This window comes from Trichoplusia ni, unplaced genomic scaffold, assembly GCF_003590095.1.
Source record: "Trichoplusia ni isolate ovarian cell line Hi5 unplaced genomic scaffold, tn1 tig00002984, whole genome shotgun sequence".
Classification (NCBI taxonomy): domain Eukaryota; kingdom Metazoa; phylum Arthropoda; class Insecta; order Lepidoptera; family Noctuidae; genus Trichoplusia; species Trichoplusia ni.
Genome location: NW_020800313.1, coordinates 34,659 through 55,687, shown reverse-complemented (window position 1 = coordinate 55,687; position 21,029 = coordinate 34,659). Strand labels below are relative to the sequence as shown.

General features: G+C 35.6%; 2 protein-coding genes across 3 annotated transcripts in view; both read right to left on the bottom strand.

Moving 5' to 3' along the window:
* LOC113507633 (actin cytoskeleton-regulatory complex protein pan1) overlaps positions 1-21,029 on the bottom strand; it is a 70,699-nt gene that overhangs the window by 28,476 nt on the left and 21,194 nt on the right. The window lies entirely within an intron of this gene.
* LOC113507632 (malate dehydrogenase, mitochondrial-like) lies at positions 12-21,023 on the bottom strand. 2 transcript variants are annotated; one of them, XM_026890517.1, is made up of 7 exons: positions 14,744-21,021; positions 14,218-14,413; positions 9,442-9,583; positions 6,597-6,782; positions 2,295-2,495; positions 1,774-1,985; positions 12-571 (listed from the first exon to the last, which is right to left on the bottom strand). In XM_026890517.1, exons 1-7 carry the CDS (start codon positions 14,994-14,996, stop codon positions 313-315), a joined length of 1,449 nt encoding a protein of 482 aa, XP_026746318.1. In that variant the 5' UTR covers positions 14,997-21,021; the 3' UTR covers positions 12-312. The 2 variants fall into 2 exon arrangements, with proteins under 2 accessions (XP_026746318.1, XP_026746319.1); XM_026890518.1 differs by lacking the exon at positions 12-571 and adding an exon at positions 712-1,069 and having other exon boundaries at positions 14,744-21,023.

Sequence of the window (21,029 nt, the reverse complement as noted above, 5' to 3'; positions counted from 1 at the left end):
AAACAAATACGTACTAAGAAAGTCCACTTCTATTTATTTTCGCATTTTGCAACTTTACAATTTTTTTCGTTTACACTTTTATATAAAATTACCTGTAACTTTTCACAGACAGCAACAAAAAACGTATTACAAACGCAATACATTCCACACGTGATAACTGTAAATTATGAGTGTGCCCAGGGTTAAGGAGACAAGTGTGGACTTTGCTTAACACATTTCCAGTCTAGCCTTGACTGACAGGAAACAAGTTAATATGAACATGTTCGATGGACTGTTTGCCTACAGACTAATACAAGGTCACCAAAAGTTCGGTCACTGCAAATGTTTCGCACACGCGTCCAGGCGATCGTAGTGCCTCGGTTTCTGAAACATTTTTTTCACCGTCATCTGACCTTGAATGACCTGTGATTTAATGAGTGCGTCGTACCATTCCATGCTCATCTTTATGTTGGATTCCACTTGGCCTAGAGCATAGTCCAACAACTCCAGTTCTATACTGTTCAGCTTGCCTGGCATGCCGAGCTTCTTGCAAACGCCGGTATTGTTTAGGAGCACGTCCATTGCGAGAAATCTGCGTCATGAAGATTAAACATCAAACATTGTTGAAACTTTGAGTCATTTTCAGTAGTAAGAGATAATGTTACTGAGGTTTACAATAGATCTTATAGGATCGATAGTGCTATAATATCAATAATAGTAAGGAAAAACGTGTTCAGATCGAACAATATTTTATTAATCAGAACAATACACTTGTATAATTTAACAAAATAATTACAATCACCAAGACATGCACAGAAATTTAATATAACACCCACATTGTCACATATTATTGTAAGCACAGTCTTCGAACCTTTCATACGTTTTCGGCGTGAAGAAGTGGTACTGACAGGCGTCAAATCTGTTGGAGGAGCTGCAGTATTTACTATACCAGTCCTCGACTAGTCTCTGCTTGTAACCCAACTCGGTCAGAGCAAAATTAACCATGGTGGTCTCCGATTCTGACATCTTCGGAAGGCCAAGGTTTTTAACGATGCCACTACCGCCAATCTCCACAGTATTCGCGATGTATCTGGAGGCAGAAGATCTCGTTGTATTCCTCCAAACATATAGCACTAAACACTGAACAAGATAAATAGGCGTGATTTGGAAACTACGAAACGTAACATTTTAAAATTCCAATAAAATTTTATGAAAACCGTTATACACAACTGAGATGTTAAATTTTATACGAGCATACACGATTTACATGATGTGAGGTGAGCATGCAACTGAATGCGGGCTCGAATTAAATTTATGAACGACAGATAAGTATCATTTGACAAACGAAAAATATTTTGCCTTATTTATTAGTTAGGTACTCCATAGCTTTGGTATTTGAATATTTTAGCACTAAGTTTCAAGTTTAGCAAATGGGTAGCATCATACAAAATCGCTTTAACGTCAAACTTTAGGGCTGGGCGTTGATAAATGAGTCAATCAATCAAGTCGCCACGGCCCTCAGTATTTAGGCGCTGGATTGCTTGTTACGTAACTCATTTTACGCAATCATGACATAAAACCTTTTTTGACAAAAACAAAACTTCCAAAATGAGTGTTAATTAAACCTTCGTAGAATAGGTAAGTAGATTCTCGACGATTGAGAGGCTGAGTTTGTGTATTATCTATCGAATACAACATCGTGAAACGAAAATTAGGCCGCGCTGTTTTTCGAGTACCTAAGGTAAGACGGAAGAATCTTAACAGTATAAATATTACAGTAGCAAAGATATTAACCTAGCTGGAGATATAACTTGACCACAGTCAGTTTCCACGAAGCCAGTGACTTTCGGAATGTCCTTGCACAGGAGTGCATGTGCGACTGACGTCACGAGGCCGGCCAGCGCATGTGCCTCGCTGAGGTCTCCAGCCCTCATGCAAGGGCCATCATTCCTCGCCACAGCCACTGGGGCATTCCTCACCGCGTCAGTCATCATCATGGCATTGTGCTGAGAATGGTAAATATTAGGATTAAGGAGCAAACTGTCAAAGTGAAAAAAGCTAATCCGCATGCTTATCGGATTTACTTCCAATAGTAGAGTGTCCCGTTGATCGACACTGTACGGATTCTTTTATACTTCTAATAGGATAGGAGTTATAGAGAAATACAATTCAAATGTCTTTAGCACAATCTGTAGACTTATTAAGTGGCCAAATTGTTGTTTTGAATTTCTGTAATTGCCCATTTTGGCCATCCAATTTCTTTTTCATTTTTTCACCCAATATGTATCTTTTTTGCGGTTAATATTGATGGCTACCTTAGCAAAGTCGAAGTATTCGACAGCTTTAGAGAATAGAGGCACTAGTGACTCTCCCTCCGTGCCGCCGACGCAGGGCACCCTCGTGTAGCGCGGCTCCAGGCACAGCGCACGCGCAGCCAGCGTGCTCGCGCGCATCTCCGGCACCGCTAGCGAGCCTAGCAACTTCTTTGGATCGTACCAGCCTGTTTCTTTTAATGTCTGCGGGGAAAGGAATGAGTTAGGATGGGGAAAAAGACGACCTTCTAGAATATTTTGATAGGATGGTACGTTTATATAAAGCTCATATGAGAAATGATTGTCTGAATTCAGGTCCAGATTTGATTGGAAGTACAATTATAATGTTATTTCAAACTAATGCTTAGTCACTTTATCCAATCTCTCAGTTAATATCGATCCTGATTATCCGATAGTTAAGTGCGACAAAATTTAATTTATTCATTAATACATAGCAACCCCTTACGCGCTCAGCAATATTCGAAAATGTAAACAAAATTGAAATATGAATTTGGGTAACAAACCTAAATCTTGCTGTGTCGGCAAAATTCACAAAATCAATGTTGTTTGACCCAAAAACCGAACACGACCAAGTGATGATAAGAAAAAAATTTGATTAACGATAAAATATATAAAGTTGCGTGACAAGAACGTTCTTACGGCTCCATTCACGGCTGTTACTAACAAACAAACGAACTAATGATCAAACAAAACACGATTCGTTAGCAATCAAATCTATACTTAGATATGCCGACGAAAAAGACCAATTACTGCCAATACGTCTACATTATTTGTTCTTTGCAACTATTTTACTGCTGCCTCTTCTCCAATATTGCGAGATTTCTTAATGTTTTTCCACAAGACGGTTTCAGTTGCTAGCGAAACGAAACAAAAAGAACTAATTTCTAAAGGGAGTTGTGCCCTTGAGACTTTTCGTATAGACGGTGTAAAAAACTAATTTCACTTTATATTGACGCTTAGAACAACCTTTTTTTTGTTCTCTACTATACTCGGAGCGCACTTGACCAGAAGTCGCAAAAGATAGAGAAGTCTGGAAGAGAAAGGCCCTTCACCTTTGTGCAGCAAAAGAATCTAAAAGGGGATATAAAAAAATGAATGTAAAAAATCGCAGCTCAAGCCGTTAGTAGTCAAATCAAAGTGGGCAGTTAATTATAGAGTACATAATTACAATAGGTCTAAAAGAGAGTTTCAAGAAATTTCGAATATTGAATTTTGTTTATGTGGATTATTTGGTAATGTGCGCTCAGACGGAACGCGTACAATCCGAATGTTTATTTACCTAATAGCTTCAGAAAAACAAGTTGAACACAACAACATATATATTCGGCCCCCGATAAATATTGACTCACCAAAATTACTGAGAATGACAAACAGCTGGATTACGGTTATGTTGAAGAGAGAAACAATTTCGTTTATTAATGTAATTGTTCTATTATCGTCAAAAGAGGAGATAACGCCCATATTAGGTAGAAGATTTCTGTTACTGATTGGACTTTGTTAGCTGATGAACTAATGTTGGTATAGCTCTCGAACTAGCCAATGTTAGTGATAAGATTTGCCAATGAATTAAACCGAATGGTAAAATGGCAGTTAATTTTAAATCAAATTAAGAGTTTAAAGACAGTGTAAGATGTGAAATCCTCACGATTAGACATTTAACACGCTAAAAACTTTGAGCATTTCAGTTGGTTAGCTTACTTATGAGCCTGCAACTAAGTTAGTCAACTGCATGAAAGGAACAAAGATGTTATCCAATTTTTTCCCTATATAATTTGCAAATTGAAACAAAGATACAAAAAGGTTCTAGCACCTGTCACCTTTAGATCAAAATCTGAGCAATTCAAAAAGATCATGAAACCGCGGTACCAATGTACTTTGACAAATTCCTCCGTTGTTACAAATGGGATTTGTGAGAACAACACAATTCAACTCGAGATTGAGAACGCCCTCCCGAGGGAGGCTCTACAATATTTATCACTTGCCTACTGGCTATTCCGTGAATTTATTTGAGGCAAAACGGACAACACTTTAGTTTGAAGGACTACTGTTCGATATTTCATACTTGTTCTATTTGTTTCTAGTTGAAAATAGGTGAAGGTCTCTTGCAAATGGGCTGAAACTTTCTGAGTCATCGTTTCATGAATCATTTTATTGGTCTTTGCAATACTTGATAAGCACTTATTTTTTCCCTAAGATACATGACAATGAGCTCTGATATAAAAAATCTCAGAATCAAACATTGACAAAAATTGTCAAATCAAACGATTCGCATCAGAAGAAATTAAGACTCATATTTCTACGACTTCAAACACACGTGATGGATGTGTTTTAAACACAGGAAAAGACTCATTAATTGATTGCGGATCGGAAACAGATTACGAGTATCTATATCAGCCATCTTAATGGTTCATACCCAACCAGTAAATTGTTATCCCTGACATTATCAAGCTATAAAACGTTTAATACCGTTCAAAAACTGCAGCACAAGATAACATAGTAATTTTATGGCCATTAAACGGTCTAAGAAACATGACAAAGTTGGAGATTTCACGGAGATAGAGTGACCTTGAGGCTTAAATTGTACCTGTCTGGGCTTTGTCATACAAATAATAAAGAACTGAATATAAAATTGTCTATCGTGTATTTTTCATAGCCTTGGTTTTGCGTCTGCACTTTATTTAAGGTACATTACATTTTTAAATCTAGAGTAATATTTCCTCATTGCCCTTAAGCATTTGTTGCGTATGCGTACCTTTTCTCTGGCACATGGATCGTTTAATTAAAATGCACGATGATGAAATAAAAGGTGTCCCATTAAAAATACTCGACATTTCCTTGATCAACTTTTTTGTCACATTTTCCTGAGACACCCTTTATTGTGAACCAGAGCCTAATAATAGGGACATCGATATCCGTAACGTCTTGACATTTCGAAAGACCCGTTTTTTGCGTTGTATACAAATTGAAAGGTCAAAGGCAGGAAAATCGATCGAAATTGTTTTGCGCGTAAATTGAAAGTTTAGTATCGCGTTGTATCTTTACTTCTGGTAGTACAAAAGAAGGTAGTATTACTCATGCTTTAATGTATAAAAAGTCACCTTTAGGGTATTAAAAACAGTATATATAATAGATGCGGTCTTTATACCGAATGATAACCGGTTTTGCCAAATTTAAACATCTTCATTTGGCTGTGTCTAGCAGCAAAACTTAATGTATCTATATTCGTGACTCATTGAATTTTACTTGATCTTTTTATTAAGTCCGAGCGCTCTTCCAAGCTGACTAATGTTAAGTTTGACTGACCTCATACTGGCGGTCGACGCTGATGGTTCAGTATGTTTGTAGTTATAGGTAGCGTTTTGCAGTCGCGGTGATTGCAAGGACTGTGCTACAAACATTTGGTGTCGGGGTCGACGCGCGACGGTCAGCGAGCGCTCGGCGTGACGCTAAATCCTTTTTTTGTCGGATGAGAAATCATCAAATGACTCCTTCCTCTTCGGGTTGAGTGTAAGGGAGTGTCAGACTTCAACTGACCAAAACCTGCTATTGTTCCCTATTTTGCCTCCTGTAACCGGGATCAAGGAAGCCCTTGCAGCAGGGTGACTCTAAAGCTTGCCATTAGAATTTAGTATAGGGCTAATAAAAAGTAGCACAGTAATGTTAATAAGCGTCTTCTACAATTCGTATGAGAAGTTGAGTTGGGAAAATGATACGAACACTATACTGCCTACACATGATATTAACGCAAAATAACATCGTTTAGTTTTTGGTGAAAAATAGGCCGCTCCTTTTTATTGCGTGAATGTTGCTGGTACGCTGCGAGGGGCTGGTTCCAAGAGTAAAAGCATGATAATATTTTTCGCGTAATTATATTTATGAAAGTTCTTTAATCATCAATGCCTCATAATTTTAGATATAGGATATTCATTGATAAGGTTATTGGAGCTAAGCAGCTTAGAAAAATCGAATAAAATGAACTCAAACGCTCACAAATACGAAATCCTGCATCGAGGAATGATTGTAATCAATCATAATTAAATCAATTAGTTGATCTTTGCAGTTTCGCCAGCATAGTTTTCGACTTTTTTCCCAATGTTTATATCCTGTTTATTGTGTCACAGACAACTCATTTTTCCATTAAAGTCTAAGTAACCTGACTTTGTTTTTACATTCTAACATTTACTGCCTACTTTTCTATTAGAATCAAGACGTATTTAACAAAAAAAAGAAGAAAACTCAATTCACGATATCCGAACAGAGTCGGCTGTTAAAAAAAAGTAGTACCTCGGCTATCAATGGCACCATACAATCGATAGGCGTCGCGCACACGATGATGAACGCTTTCGGACACTCGTTGGCGATAGCATCAGCATAACACTTGACGATCGGCGCTTGGTACTGAAACCTCTTCTCAAACGGCATGTCCACGTTGAGATAGCCGCTCTCCAACATAAGGACTATATCAGTGTTCTGAGGGAAGCGAGGAAGGTAAGGATTAGGGTGGACAAGTGATGTGGGATGAATTAACAGAAAAAGAGCAAGCTTAATGAGATTATGGAAGGGATTACGCTTGGAGGTAATGCAAACACAAATGAATGAGTTATAAAATAGAATAATTTAATTGTTTTTTTTATTGAGTTACAATATTTTTTATTGGAAACCTTTGTATACTGTTGCAAATGTTGTTGCAGAAAACCTCTTTCTATTTGCTTAAATGTAAATAAGTAGGTAGTAAATACCACGTTTTTGGCTACTAGTACTTAAAATTTTCAATTTATTAAAATTTTCGATAAATCTTTATCTTTATTCTTATCTATTATCTCTTTAGTAAATATAAAATTTAGATAACTTAAGAAGACGTCTAATATATAGCACATCAGTAATATTTCATATGAGCTAGATTATAACAAGAATTTCCCACGCCCGGGAAAACCTACGTTTTCCGTATTGCAGATAACTTGACATATGGTTGAAGTGGAATTTATATTTATGTTGTTTGCATTGCAGAGTTTTCAAGTGCTGTTCCTATGGGGAGTAAAGTGTGTGTATAGGATTACATGTGTGTATATGTGTGTACATACATTAGTCTTGACTCTTCTAGTAAGTAATTTAAGCGCTGTATCGATCGGTGATCTTTTGTTCTAATTCAATTCATTGATTGAACTCCTTTAAAGTTCAATTGGAAGCAGTTATTTGTGTAACACATATTTTTGTGTTTCAAATGGTTTTCGAAACGTTATTACTGCTTAAGTTTTTGAGGTAGTAAATGACTTCGTTTTAATCGCTTGTTTATGATGACTAGTGAGTTCAATTCGGTATTATATTGAAGCCAGATGTATTTTATATGTTAAAAAAACGAGAATCGTATTCTTTGAACAGTTCAAAATATTATTCATAAACGTGAAAAAGATCATACTGGTGGACTCGAAAAATCGCCTTTTTTCGTCTGTTAAAAAAATAATATGTTTTGTCAAAACTTATAACCATTGTAATAATGTCACAGAGTACAATAGCAAAAGATACACTCGTTTAAAAAAATACTCATTCTATTGTCATAGTAGCTAGCTATTCATTAAAAATCAACATAAAAGTAAAGAATAGTATAATCGGTGTAGTGGGTCGAATGCTATTGATTGGCAAGGTGGGGTCAACGCCACCCCAGTCCCACTCGCGAATACCATGCATGGGTGAAAGCGAAAGAAAACGAATAAAAAATATACCCTTGTACCATTGATCCGACCGCTAGAATTGCTCGAGATTGGTTTGTTTTTATTCTACTCTGCGGCCGAGATGTTTCTTAATTGTTGTGTTCGTGTTACGTTGATTGTTTTTTGTTTTGTGCTTGTATTTTTAGATTTAATCCAATTTAAATATAAAATAATTTCTGTTCATTTACTTTGTCTATTTGTTTTAGTGAATTTTGATAAAAGTTTAAACTTTGAATACGAATGCAATTACTTCTTGAAATAATAATTCAATTCTTACTTATAGATCTGAATCGCGTTATAAATATAGTACGTAATATCTTCCGATCAATTTAATCCCTAACAGAACTCTCTTCAAAAACAACAGTTTACTAAAACAATTTTGATTCCTACAACTTGAAATACTCAGTTTATTTGCCTGCCTCAGTTCGCAAACCCTTCAGGCCAAGCTGGGAGGTCCGGCTGAAGTATGAGAGGAATGGAAACTTGTTCCGCCAGACTGCGTGGAACAAACTGTAATTAAAAGTTCAATGTTCATACTTCTAATTGCGCAAGCTTTCATATTTTGTAGAAGTTCATAGCAAATATGTTTTTTTGCTTTTGTTTGACTGGAATTTATATACTGACCATTATTACTAGTCGTGTACTACGTTTTTTGTCTTACTTGCACCTATTACTAAGTAAAAATACCGGTTTTTTGATGGGATCATTAAATACTGTTGGTTTATAGGAAATCATGTTTTGTTACAAGTTTTAAAATAAATCACAGTAAAAAGACTAGGTAAGAATATAGCTTATAATACTTAAAGAGTAAGTCTTGAAAAAGTTGCGTTAAAAATATCAATATCTCAACGTTTAACATTATCATAAATCACAAAAATAAACACTTAGGTAATATATAGTATTACGTAAATTATTTCTTGTTTGCAATAGGCACGTATCTCAGTTTACCAAGTGAATTCGATGGATGAAGTTACCAGCAAAACAAGCCAACTTCTCTCTCAGTTTGACGCTGGCTGTACGGCGGGTTGCCTGTGCCTCACGATATGCAAATGTTTGAAATTTTAGCACAACTTGACAACTGAATTTTGATACTCTGTGACCTCTTGTTTTTGTTCAAAATTGTGTTTCAGTATTAATAATTTTGTTATGAATTTTCATATTAAGATAGAAATTTTAGTATATAAGAACAGTTTTATATAGTAAGGTGTTTGTAGACCCCTTAATAAAATGTAGTGGGTATAGAATGAAAATTTAGCAATGATCAAAAATTATTTTGAAAATTGCTACTGAAAACGAACTAAGTGATATGTTTCTAATCTTTGTCAAATTCTTATACTACAACTAATACGTCTTTCTTCTAAATATAAAAAAAGTAAAATTCATCATTACTGCACAAATAATAAGGTACAAAATCCAATAACCTGTAAGCATCGTTCTAGCTCATAGCAGGCACAGCTGAAGGCTTGCACGAGACAGTTCGTATTGATATGCTGGAGGTCTTGAACGACCGAGCACAGGTCGCGGTTACAACCCTGAGAGTCCTTGGCTTCGTATAGACGTAACCTGGAAATGAATTGGGAGAAATGGTATATAGGGATAAGATTCTAGTAGCCCGATAGATCGATGATGGACGGATTGGATGTGGAAAGCGGAGGATAGAGTATTGTACTGCAACTTGGGGAATACCTATGTCCAGTAGCGGCCCGCGATAAGAGGAGTTGATTAATTATTAATGACAAAAATTCGTAATTAAAGCAACTACAACTAGAACCTACAAATAGTTTAAGGTAGTATTGTTGTAGTGAAAGTGTGACAGCGCACTAACTACGTATAAAGCAGTTTTTCTCTTCCTCAATGCCGGTACTATGCCCTCTTAAAACAGTATTGCGGTCGTTGTGAAGGCAAAACGTCGCTACAGACGGCGTACTGAGCCACATCGATTCCACATGATTTAAGGGCGCATAAAACAGGCATTGCAGAAATTAGTCCTTTTTTGCAGGTATCAAGACAATTTTTTCAAACGGCAATTAGTTTTGAAACTTATGAAATATTTTCCCTTTAACTTCGATGATGCCCCGTCGTAAGTTATATCTAAATAATACAAACTAAAAACATAGTGCTGCAAACCACTGCTAAACTATCCTTGACGTACAGAAAGTACCAGGGCATCATGTACTCAGGGAGACTTTTGCCGTTCACGTTAATTAAAAGTACTGCGTCAAAAGGAGTGCGCTACTTAAAGCAAATAACGGACGTTCCCCGAGCCTCGGTTTCCTTTGCTTATAAAAGAAGAGTAAACTCTCTTGAAACTGAACAAGCCTGGGAAATTATATACAGGTGGTTAAATAAGGATTTCTCAATTGGACGACTCTGATTCGCTTTGATATTATTAATATCGTGTTTGCTCGAGTTACGGCCCGGTTCGAGCTTTGAAGCTTTTTGCTTTGAATTTTAATTTTCGTATTCTCTAATGCAAATAAAAGTTATATATATATATATATATATATATATATATATATTATATATAATGATTAATGAACCAAACATGTCTTTAGAAGCGACTTCATTTTATAAGAGGCGGAAGGAATCAAACAATAACGTACTTCAATTCTACAGAAAACCATTAATCAAAAAAACAAAAACCTATACGTCAAAATGGAAGTAAAAACTCAGTTTTCCCGCAATAAAAATGCTGCGATAAAGATTTCTGTAGTCACGGTTCCCTCGTAAAATCTTGGCTCCTATATTACATTGGCTGAATGATCCACATAATAGCATGTCTTAGGCCTACTAAAACTTTGATGTGTGCTTTCTGGATGCCTGGCTCATTGCCGGCTCGTGGCGGGAATGTGTGATGGTCACAATGATACTGAGTGCATGTTTATTAGCCTCTGATTATTACAGTGGACGGCATTCATTTGGAGCAAGTCACTCCGTATACCGTTCAGTTACGTACAGTTAGTTTAGTTTTAGTTTAGTAAGCAGTTCAGTTACTTTTTTCAGTAGGTTATTTCAAATGCAGGGAGCTTAGTACATATATTGCTTTTTTGTTCAATTACGTGTACCCAGTTCTTCTGTTATGTCGCAAAAAGATTACTTAAGAAACGACCCAGTCCGCATTGTGGCTACTTGCTGGTCAGCTGTTGAAAAAAGCTAAAATGTTTGGAAAATATAAATTAGGTTTACTTTTTCCCGCGTATTTGAGCAAATCTTTCTATTAGGAACTTGTCCTTTAGGGCACAGTACTTGACAATGACATTTCCTCAATTAACTTTAACATGAAATGACTATTGTTACCTCACACTACGACAGTGCCACAGTACAAAAAACCATCCGCTTTTTATAAAATCACATACAATATCATTTATACGTACATTTAACATTAAATCGGCTGTATCTGGTTTGAGTAATAAAGTGTGAGTGTCCGAGGCGAAGGGACTGCTCCCATAGGACCGGACTCGAGAGCCGTGGACCGTACGTCCCTTATTTACGAGACGCCCATTAAACACTACAGAAACGCTTCAACTATTCACTTTATATGTATTAAAAATGATGTCTGTTTTCTATTACAGTATTATGACTCTTTGCTTTATTGTGGATAACGACGAATCTCTCCATTTGTCTATTACTTTGCTATGGTATTGGTTTTTGGAAGTTAAGTCTTGATTGATAATCTTGTTTCTTTCCCAATGGCATGTTACTCTTAAAACTTTGTTTTTTTTTTGCAAATGCTGAGTGAATGCAGCAAATTTAAATTGTACTGTTTACGTAATAAACTTCAGAATGTCTTATGATATGGATCTCGCCTTCCGTCCGTTTCGTCAATGCCGTATAAAAAATGCACTTCCTCATTTACAAAAAAAAGTATTTACTTGGTAAGTCTTTCTTATATTTTTCGTGTCCTATGTCAGTGCAATCTTCGAAACAAGGACGTTTCTCGGGCATTCTTTGCAACGTTTGCGTCATACTATTCAAATTCTTCTATTTCAAAGCAAGGTGCCAATTGAGCCGTCAAATTGTAGCTGTCGTCCTCCCCTGTAATTTCCTATACGGTAGAATATAAAACGACGCCATTTTGTCTTTGTTTCTTCACAATAATGTTCGTTAGAAAATCGCGTTCATGTCATTTGTATAACAACCTTATTCAATTTACATAAGCATGTATTATGTTGTATATTAAATCAAGTTCTATTATGTGCGCAAGTAAAGCGTACCTAGTGAACTTTTCACGAAAATGGTTTGGACAAAAATTGTATTTAATATTTCAATATTGTCAATTACACTTGAATAGTTCAAATCAAAATGCTCCGGTTAACCTAATAAGATACACACATAATCAGCCTTTGAATTGCAGATAGTAGAGTGCCCATTCCAGAACCAGATTTATCCCGCAGAGCATTAAAATTAATTTCAGCACCAAAAGGTTCCAGTACATTTACGGATAAAATTGCAATAAAAACCACTGCAAACTCATCATCATTACTTAAATTGTAAAACTGTCAGTCCCCAGCATTGGGATCGAAATCCGATAGCCGAGCGATAAATTCAAAGCAGGCGGGCCGTTGCGCATAAAGTCATGTTGTGACATCGGCGAGACGAACGGTCCCCGTGGGCCGGCGATTTCATGAACCGTGTATACACTGAATAGGTACATGCAAAAGGTACACTACGAACAATGTTGGAATAATATTTTATGTCGCGTACGACTCCTACGAGAAACTAAATCGTAATACGCTAGTTTTGTTGCATACGAGACATCACACACGGTTAAATGTTATTTTTTTATTTTTTATGTCTGGAACATAATTTTTCTTACATAACTTAAAGTGCCTGCAAATATTGGCCTTAGAAATCTTAGGAAATTTTTGCGAAATTTTTATTTTTAGTATGGACCTCCGAATCATCCTTGTGCGATGATATTTTTTATTTTTCGAAGTATTTACTTTCAATATTTTTTTACTTATTTAGTTCTTAGAAAATGTATGTAGCTTCTAAATAATAATGTAAGAATTATAAGAGGAATTTGCGAGATCGTAATAGTTATATTATTTCCACCATTTTTACATGTAATAATGAAAATAATAACATAGCCTTCTGTTCACTCTACCCTGTGCAGGTCATGAGGGTTGGTGACGTAACAGCCAACTGACCAGTCGCCCGTAAACTGTTTTGTCTGAGTGGCGTTTGAACGAAGATATTTGTCAGAAGTTTGATAGCAGTTAACCTGTGATAACCAACGTTTTGATTGACCGACGATCAAGTTAGAAATCACATAATCAATTTTTTTATTGAAGCAACATGAAGTTTGGTTTTGTTTATTTGTTTTTTAAAATGGTAGTAGATAGATCAAATGATAAAAGAGCTAAATGTGGTATCTAAGTATAGTTTTAAGGCAACTTTCATGAGGCTCAATTATATTTAAATGACTAATTAATTTTTTAGTTGTTTTATACTTATCACAATCTATCTTGGAGTTATCGTCAGTAAGTAGGCCGACCCTAACGGGGTTAGTTAAAAATAGCCTAAAAACGAAATTACCGTAATTAAATAACCCGTTTCATTACACATAATATAACGGAAAGGTTATCTTGTAAGCGTAAAAGTGAGGAACGACCAATGAGGTCAATCCGAACGAGAAAACAATAGACTTCGTACTTATTTAAATGAGTATTTATGCGGTTCATGGAAACAATTAAGTTTGCTTTTGTGAGTTTAGAAATTAACAAAGGCCGGAAAATTGTTTGTGGATCTACAAAATCTGGTTCTGCGGAATATAATTAAATAAATCAATTTGTTATTCTCTACGGCCATAACGTCGTTGTATGTCAGATATATATGAGATCAATGGAATGACAAAACATCCTACACATCCTCTTGATTCATTATTATTATGATGGTTATTTCTAAATTTTTTTTGTTCCATAATACCATACAAATTCTGTCAACTAATTTTCTAGAAAACAATGTCTGTGATTAGTAACGTAATAAAACTACTGTCTAAAACCGACTAAAAGAAGATCCCATGGCTGACTGACTAGTCTTCTAAATACCGATTCGTAGCTTTAAGTTGTAACAACAACTAATTAATGTTTTTGGGTCTTAGATATTTTTTTTTGTTATTTATATAACGGTGTTTTCATAGCGACAAAGTTCTAAAAAAATACCTGCTACTTAACGCCATGTCAGAATAAACTCACTTTTTAATACAGGAACATTGCTTGAGCAGAAGCGCGACATACTGGCCTATGGCCGTGTCTGCGCCAAGCACTGATACCTGGACACCAGGCCGAGGCGCCGGCATCGGAGTCGATTTCTTTTTCGGTGGTGGCAGCGCCTTCGGCGGAGATTTCTCCTCGCACACTTTCGGCTTGCATTCGAGACGCCGAAATGGCGCTGGGATTGGTAATAGAAAGCTTTATGATATAGAAAGCCTATCATGGGTCTACACGTGAGGATTTAGATATCTAAGTGAAGTGAAGTCGAAAAACAGATACAATATGCTGTAATTTATGAGTGTAATTTTGCTCATCACCGTTTAAATATCAAGCTAATGCAAGCCGACGACGGTCGTGGTGAGGTTTAAAATTTACAATTGAACACAGATTTCAGTTTCTATTTGCTTAAGCTGTTCTCATAAGATAAATAAAGTTAGGTCCGCGCTCAAACCTCAAACAAAAGTGGAACATCATGAAAGAAGAGTAAAGTATAAGACATCGAACTTACTTCCAAAGTTCGTGCCGCCTTCAATCACCTTCAGTTTGATCTTGTGTAAGATCCCTTCCTTCTTCTTCTTCATTTTACCGCTAGTTTGGGGACAAATTTTATCAGCGTCAGGAGCTATATCTACGAAAGCTTTACTGCAATCGCCGCTGCATTTCTTAGAATAATTTCGAAGCAACGTCCATTCTGTCCTCTGGTTCAAATGCTTTGAGACCTCAATCAGACTCGATAAGAAGCCACGCGTCTTCGACAGCATTTTATTGGAACGTAGGGTTACTTTTTTTTAGAATTTTTTAAATAATATAAATCATGTGGGTGCTTTTGCTTCTTGTTGCTGTTGTGAAATTTATATTAAAATAATGAATGGCATTTCTGTATCCGTCATGTTCTTTTGTTATGTAAGATTTTTAAAGAGTTTTTTGATCTTTAGAGTTTGTATATCAACGAAGGTATACAACTTCTTTATCATAATTCTACTACTCAGATATCCAATATTATTGTGTATTTTCTGCATTCTTTGCAACTCCATTTACCAGTAAGTCTATAATAAAACTAACTTATCCAATCCCATTCAAAAACTACAACCGCAACTTGCAAACCTAGAAACATTTCCATCCAATCACAGATGTTAATTAAATCTCCATAGTGCAAATAAAAGCTGCACATATTTATAGCGGGCTGAGAGGGAAAGCCGGCGTCAACGGTCTGCCTTGACACTGCAGTATTTATAGTCTAGTCTCGGCTGTTATTGGCCTATTTCCTCACTAGTGCTTCTAAAATAGTCTCATTCAATCAGTGCACCTTTGTTTACACTGGCTTTGTTATCGTTGGGACGCGACCCTTTTTGTACTTAAGTTACTTTAATGAAATGTTAGTTTTTGCCGCGTCCGGAATTTGAGGGTCCATGATGAAATGAGGTGCGTGGTTTTGATGACGATGCTTCATTTTAAAGGGTTTGTTTGTGAAAACTCGTATAGTTTTATAATAGTAATAGTTATACCTACTTCTTACATCCAAAATAGCTCAAAGCTATTTAATATTGCAAAATTTTATGTTAAGTAACTAATTTCGAATTCAAGGTCCTGATTTACATTTTTCATTAATCAAATACACTGTAATTTACTGAGCCAACCTTAAAAAATACATTTTTCTTTAAATAAAAAATGTAAGCAAAAATATTAACCACTTTCTCGCGCCTCCTTCAAATTTTTAATGGACTCGTAATAAGTTAACCGCAAAATGCGACGGAGGGTCAATTTTACAGCGAATAAAAAGTTCCGCCTGAACATTAAAAAACAGCAAAATAAGACGAAGTTTCGCAAGCGTTATTGAGAAACCAATTACAAAATTTAGCTGAGCAGGCCTCACCGACCACGGTCGTTTAATCTGATAACGTATTTCTAACTGCATTTTAGTGTTTTCGTAAATGGACAATTATCTAAAGTATGAAATGGTGTTATGACATTTCTGTGTATTGTTCAAATGTTTATCTGTTATCAATTGTTCCGGTTATAGTGACTTAGATTGAAAAAGGTTGACGATAAAATCTCTAGTCATATGAAAAGTACATGACTAAGGTTTTCATGAACAGTAAAGTCACACTAAACTAAACAAAAAAGTGTTTTTTGTGCTTTTGTACACAGGAAAAGTTGACAGAAATGATTCAAAGAATTGTTGAAGTGAAACTTCTTTATCGGCGTTGGATAAAAAAATCCGTCACACGTCACGTCACTTTTTTTATGCATAGTTTAGCACGAGTCGTCTTTAATTTAATGCGTACGTTTTCATACTACGATCTCTTTTAGTAAGCTGAATGTCTCATATAAATTTATCTGTCTTATATAATGTACTAAGGTTTTTGCACTCAACCTACGTTGGTATGTCTACAAGTCGAAAGAAATGTATGAATTAAGCGAATTTATGTTACACAAACAAACGCTAGTGCACTGTGCCCTTCACAAATAATAAATGAATGTAATGTTATAAAATCGATAACTTAGCAGCAAATGTAACGTGAAATTAAAATAGAGTTTGGAACTTTTTAATTTGTTGCTAATTCATTTATGTCATCATTATCGTTTCAATTTTCTTATGCCTTATATTTGTTTATTGGGTCAAGTTTGGAGCTCGGCTTTTATATAAAATTTTCTCATAAATTCCAATTTCAACGGGCCTAGCAACACCTTTTAAAGCATCATCATTGTCAGTGTTGTAGAGAACCGTCTCACTTCTGTACTCTTACCAGTAGTCAGTATTTTAGTAACTAATATTAAAGTATAGTCTTTTGTTATGTCTTAATCTAATTTCTTTAATAATGCTTAAAATTCTCAACCTTCGAAAATACGCTCCCTAAAACGTATTTTCTGATCGAATGCAAATCGATCGGAACGGTTGGCGATCAGTCATGGTGTCCAACTAAGGAAATGGCGTGACGGGCGCTGGTGGTCACCGAACTATGCCGTGATGCCGAGTATTAGTGAATTAACAGACCGATTATTACAGAATCATAAACTAGGTCTTTTTAAGGCTCTTGACCTTTCCGATAAAAACTTTATTAAGTCTAGGAAAATGTTTACTTGTTTCGTTTTGGCTGTGTGGAACGAAGTTCATGTCAAACTGAAAGTAATGGTATGCCTTATTAACATTAATGGGTCAACCATGTCTACTTAATTTGTAGATCATACATATGACATTGATATAGAAATAAACATAGATTTTTAAACATTTTGATATATTAATATCTCTACTTTTTGTCTCGTTCCCTTTTATTTAATGGTACAATATAACGTGTTTATCTGATTCAGTCATGTTACTGTCTTTGTCTCTCTCTCTTCTATCCTTTCTTTAGCATATCATCATTCACGTTGTTTATAAGTACCACTTTTTTCAGTCTAATATATTTACGTATTCAATTTTTATTATATGAAACCATTTCAATCGTATTCGAGTAGTTGCTGACGAAAAGACACGCAGATATTTTAGGCTTAAATTAAAACGCTTATATTTATTTTGCATCGTTCATTAAATACCTATTTCGATGCCCGTTTTATTTCCATTTTGTGTGTACTGGACATAGCGATAGTTATTTTGTCCGCAGTGTGACGTCACGTAGCTATTTGTCCTCTTTTCGTATACAACTGGACAGTGTAGGCCTGAATGTAAATGTATGTTAATGTTTATTGTAAGAGTTCAAGGCTGTGATGATTTGCAACGAGATAATCTGAAACAATGTACATAGGTTTTTGTGATGGAGAACAATGGGGACGTTGATTGTTTTTTTCAATGTCCGTCCGGCAGATTGAAATTCAAAACAAGTTTTTTTTTGAGTAAATAAAAAAAAAACGAGTGGAATGATGCGAAACTCGCCTCGACATTAACCGATGTGATGTTATGGCTAGTGTCATCATATCCTCATCATCATCAGCCCGTATCAGTTCATTGCTGGACATAAACCCTCTCCCACGTCACGCCATTGAGCTTGACCTTCGGCTCTCCTTCTCCAATCCTAGCCTGCTGTCGAATATCCTGGCCCAACAGGCTACAGTCATCGGATAGTGACGTCATTAACGAATTGAAAGGTACGGTATGTAACATATGAAAACGTGCAGCCTTTTTACAAAGTTAACTTTGCCTAGATTGATTACGTAGAAATATATAATCGGTGGTATTTACAGGCATATTAAACGAATATATTTAGATAATAAGACGTACTGTCAAAACTATTAATTCTAATATTATTATTTGACATTGCGTTCTAAGCAAAAGGAATAGGGTTGATTTTACTGTTCATCAATAATAAGCTACCTAGTATTATTGGTTAGTATGACTGACAGATTCTTGCAAACAGTTTAACAATTCTGCATGAATATAAGTATTGTAGGATTGTAGGTACGTCTGTACTACGAATTTCTTGGGAACAGTTGAGTCATGGGAAATCCATTGTGACGGTCGTCATATCGCGTGTTGGCGCACCCAGAGGCATGGGCAGTGGGCACGTCTACACCATTTTTGCCTTTTTTCGCAATGACCTTTGCGAAACGAAGCGATTTGCATGTAAAGCTAAGGATTTCGAAGTGTGTTGGCTTTGTAAGGTCATGGATACTATTCATGGTAGTTACATATGAAAAGTATATAAAATTGAAATGCGCGATTTAAGGCAGATTTTTATTGTGCTTTAATTAGTCATCCTTTGATACATATACATCATATAAACTGAAATGTCAATCGAATTTGAATGCGTGTATAGCCAACTGATTTATGAAAGACACCACGCCAAAAACTGTCTGAAACTCGGATTCGATTCCTGCATAGGTCAAGCGCTTGCATCATCCACGAATGCTAGGTGTCTTTGCGCACCCGAATGAAAATCACAAAAAATTTGACTCTTGATTTGTCCGACTCTCTATTTTTCATTGATAATTTTAAAACGCGGCTATTTTACATACAATCTTTGCGGCAGACTGTTGTCTGCGAATTCAACACGTAATTTTACCAGAAACGTATAAATTCTTTTATTATCAAACAGGAAAGTCAATCCTTTGATCCTTAGGCAAATGTACCATAAAGCTTTACGACAGATCTGAGTATCCAATAAAATTGTCACGTCTTTAAAATTGAGACCATTTTTATAATATGTGCTTAACCTGTGTAAAATATGACTGACCAATAAACACATGAAACTAAAGAAAAATAATGACTTTAATTATTTTTAAGGAAGGTTTTCTTAAAAAAAAAAAGATCAACGCATGACAATTTTGCAGGATAAGCCTAATGTAATTAATATCAATAATCTTGTATGTTAAAATGATTCCCTACAAGCATTTCTTGCTCTGAGTGTCCGAGTCAATTAAAAAACACTGAAAACTACTCAGATCTAAGGTTTAACATAAAAAGTAATGTTATAATGATTTGCTCTGATCGTTCTACTGTAAACAACTTTAATATGCAGTAAAGGCAAAGTTAATCACTTGACTTTTTAATTAAGTAGTAGCTATCCACTAAGAAATTCTTGGATTAAACGGGTAGTTCCGGAACGAAGTGCAAAGTAAATCTCGAAACTTCCAACTGCTGTGCTTTTACCTCACCAGAGCAAGACTTATGGCGTCAATTCTGACCTAGTTTTTATCCACTTCAAAATTCACTCAAAACATCTCTGTATGAAATTCTCATGTCACGGTATTTAAATGAACTCCTTTGAAACTGCTCGACCGATACTCATGAAATTTTATTCCATATAACTCATTTGTATGACGTTTGCTAAAACAGCTAGTATAAGTGTACGTATCCGAAAAAAAACCTAACTTAAGTAATTGACATGAGCACCTGCTTGCCTTCTCTTGAAGTTACCTTTATATTAATTTTCTTGAAAGTCTGGCTTTTCTATGTACCAACTTTCTTAAATATTCTAAGACACCACTGACAAACGGGGAATTAAAACATGGTGAGGAGACCTAGATTAAAAACAATAGAATCTGAAATCACCAACCCTTCATCCAGATCCATATCCCGAAAGAGGTCTTTGCCCAGCAGTGGGACGATATAGGTTGGTACACGAATTTAATAAATTCTATCGTTGGCATGAGTTTTGGCAGTTACACGCCAATTTTCGCGTTTTTTTGTCTCTGCTATAAACGTGTAAATCAGTAGAAAAGCAAAGTGAACAACAGCATTAATGCAAAACATTAAAAGGACCACATTATTATCGCAATGAAATGTCGTCGCAGAGTTCTTACACTACCTAATAACCCGAACAAAAAGTTAACTGAATTACGCGTACTGTCATGAACAGAAATGTTAGAAATATTGTTATTTTTTTTTATAGATTCTGTACAAAGAATTCGTTTTGCATAAAATGCAGAATTAAATTACAATACCGAACTCGTTATCTTTATTTTTCATACTAAAAAAGCAATAAAAGTATTTTTACGGCACAATTAAAGTTTGTTTACATTTGTAATGGCAGTCAAATGACTCGGACCCAAAAGGTAGTTCATTACTCACCCAATACGTAAGCTATCTGTTCTTTTATGTATTTTATGATTCTCTTGAATCTTCACGGTTCAGCCATAAAAATATATCACGCGCCGACGTTCCGCATGGTATGCTTTTCATCGCTGTTTCGTTAGACTGATATATAGGACGAAGATTTATTTAGGGCATAGGTACCTAATTTAAACGATGTTTTTGATCAATCAGTGTTGAGTTATAGTAAAAATGTTTACGTAACTCCGTTTATTTGCGTATTCGTTCGGGGAATTTGTGTTTGAGTACTTATGTAGCTATGTACTTA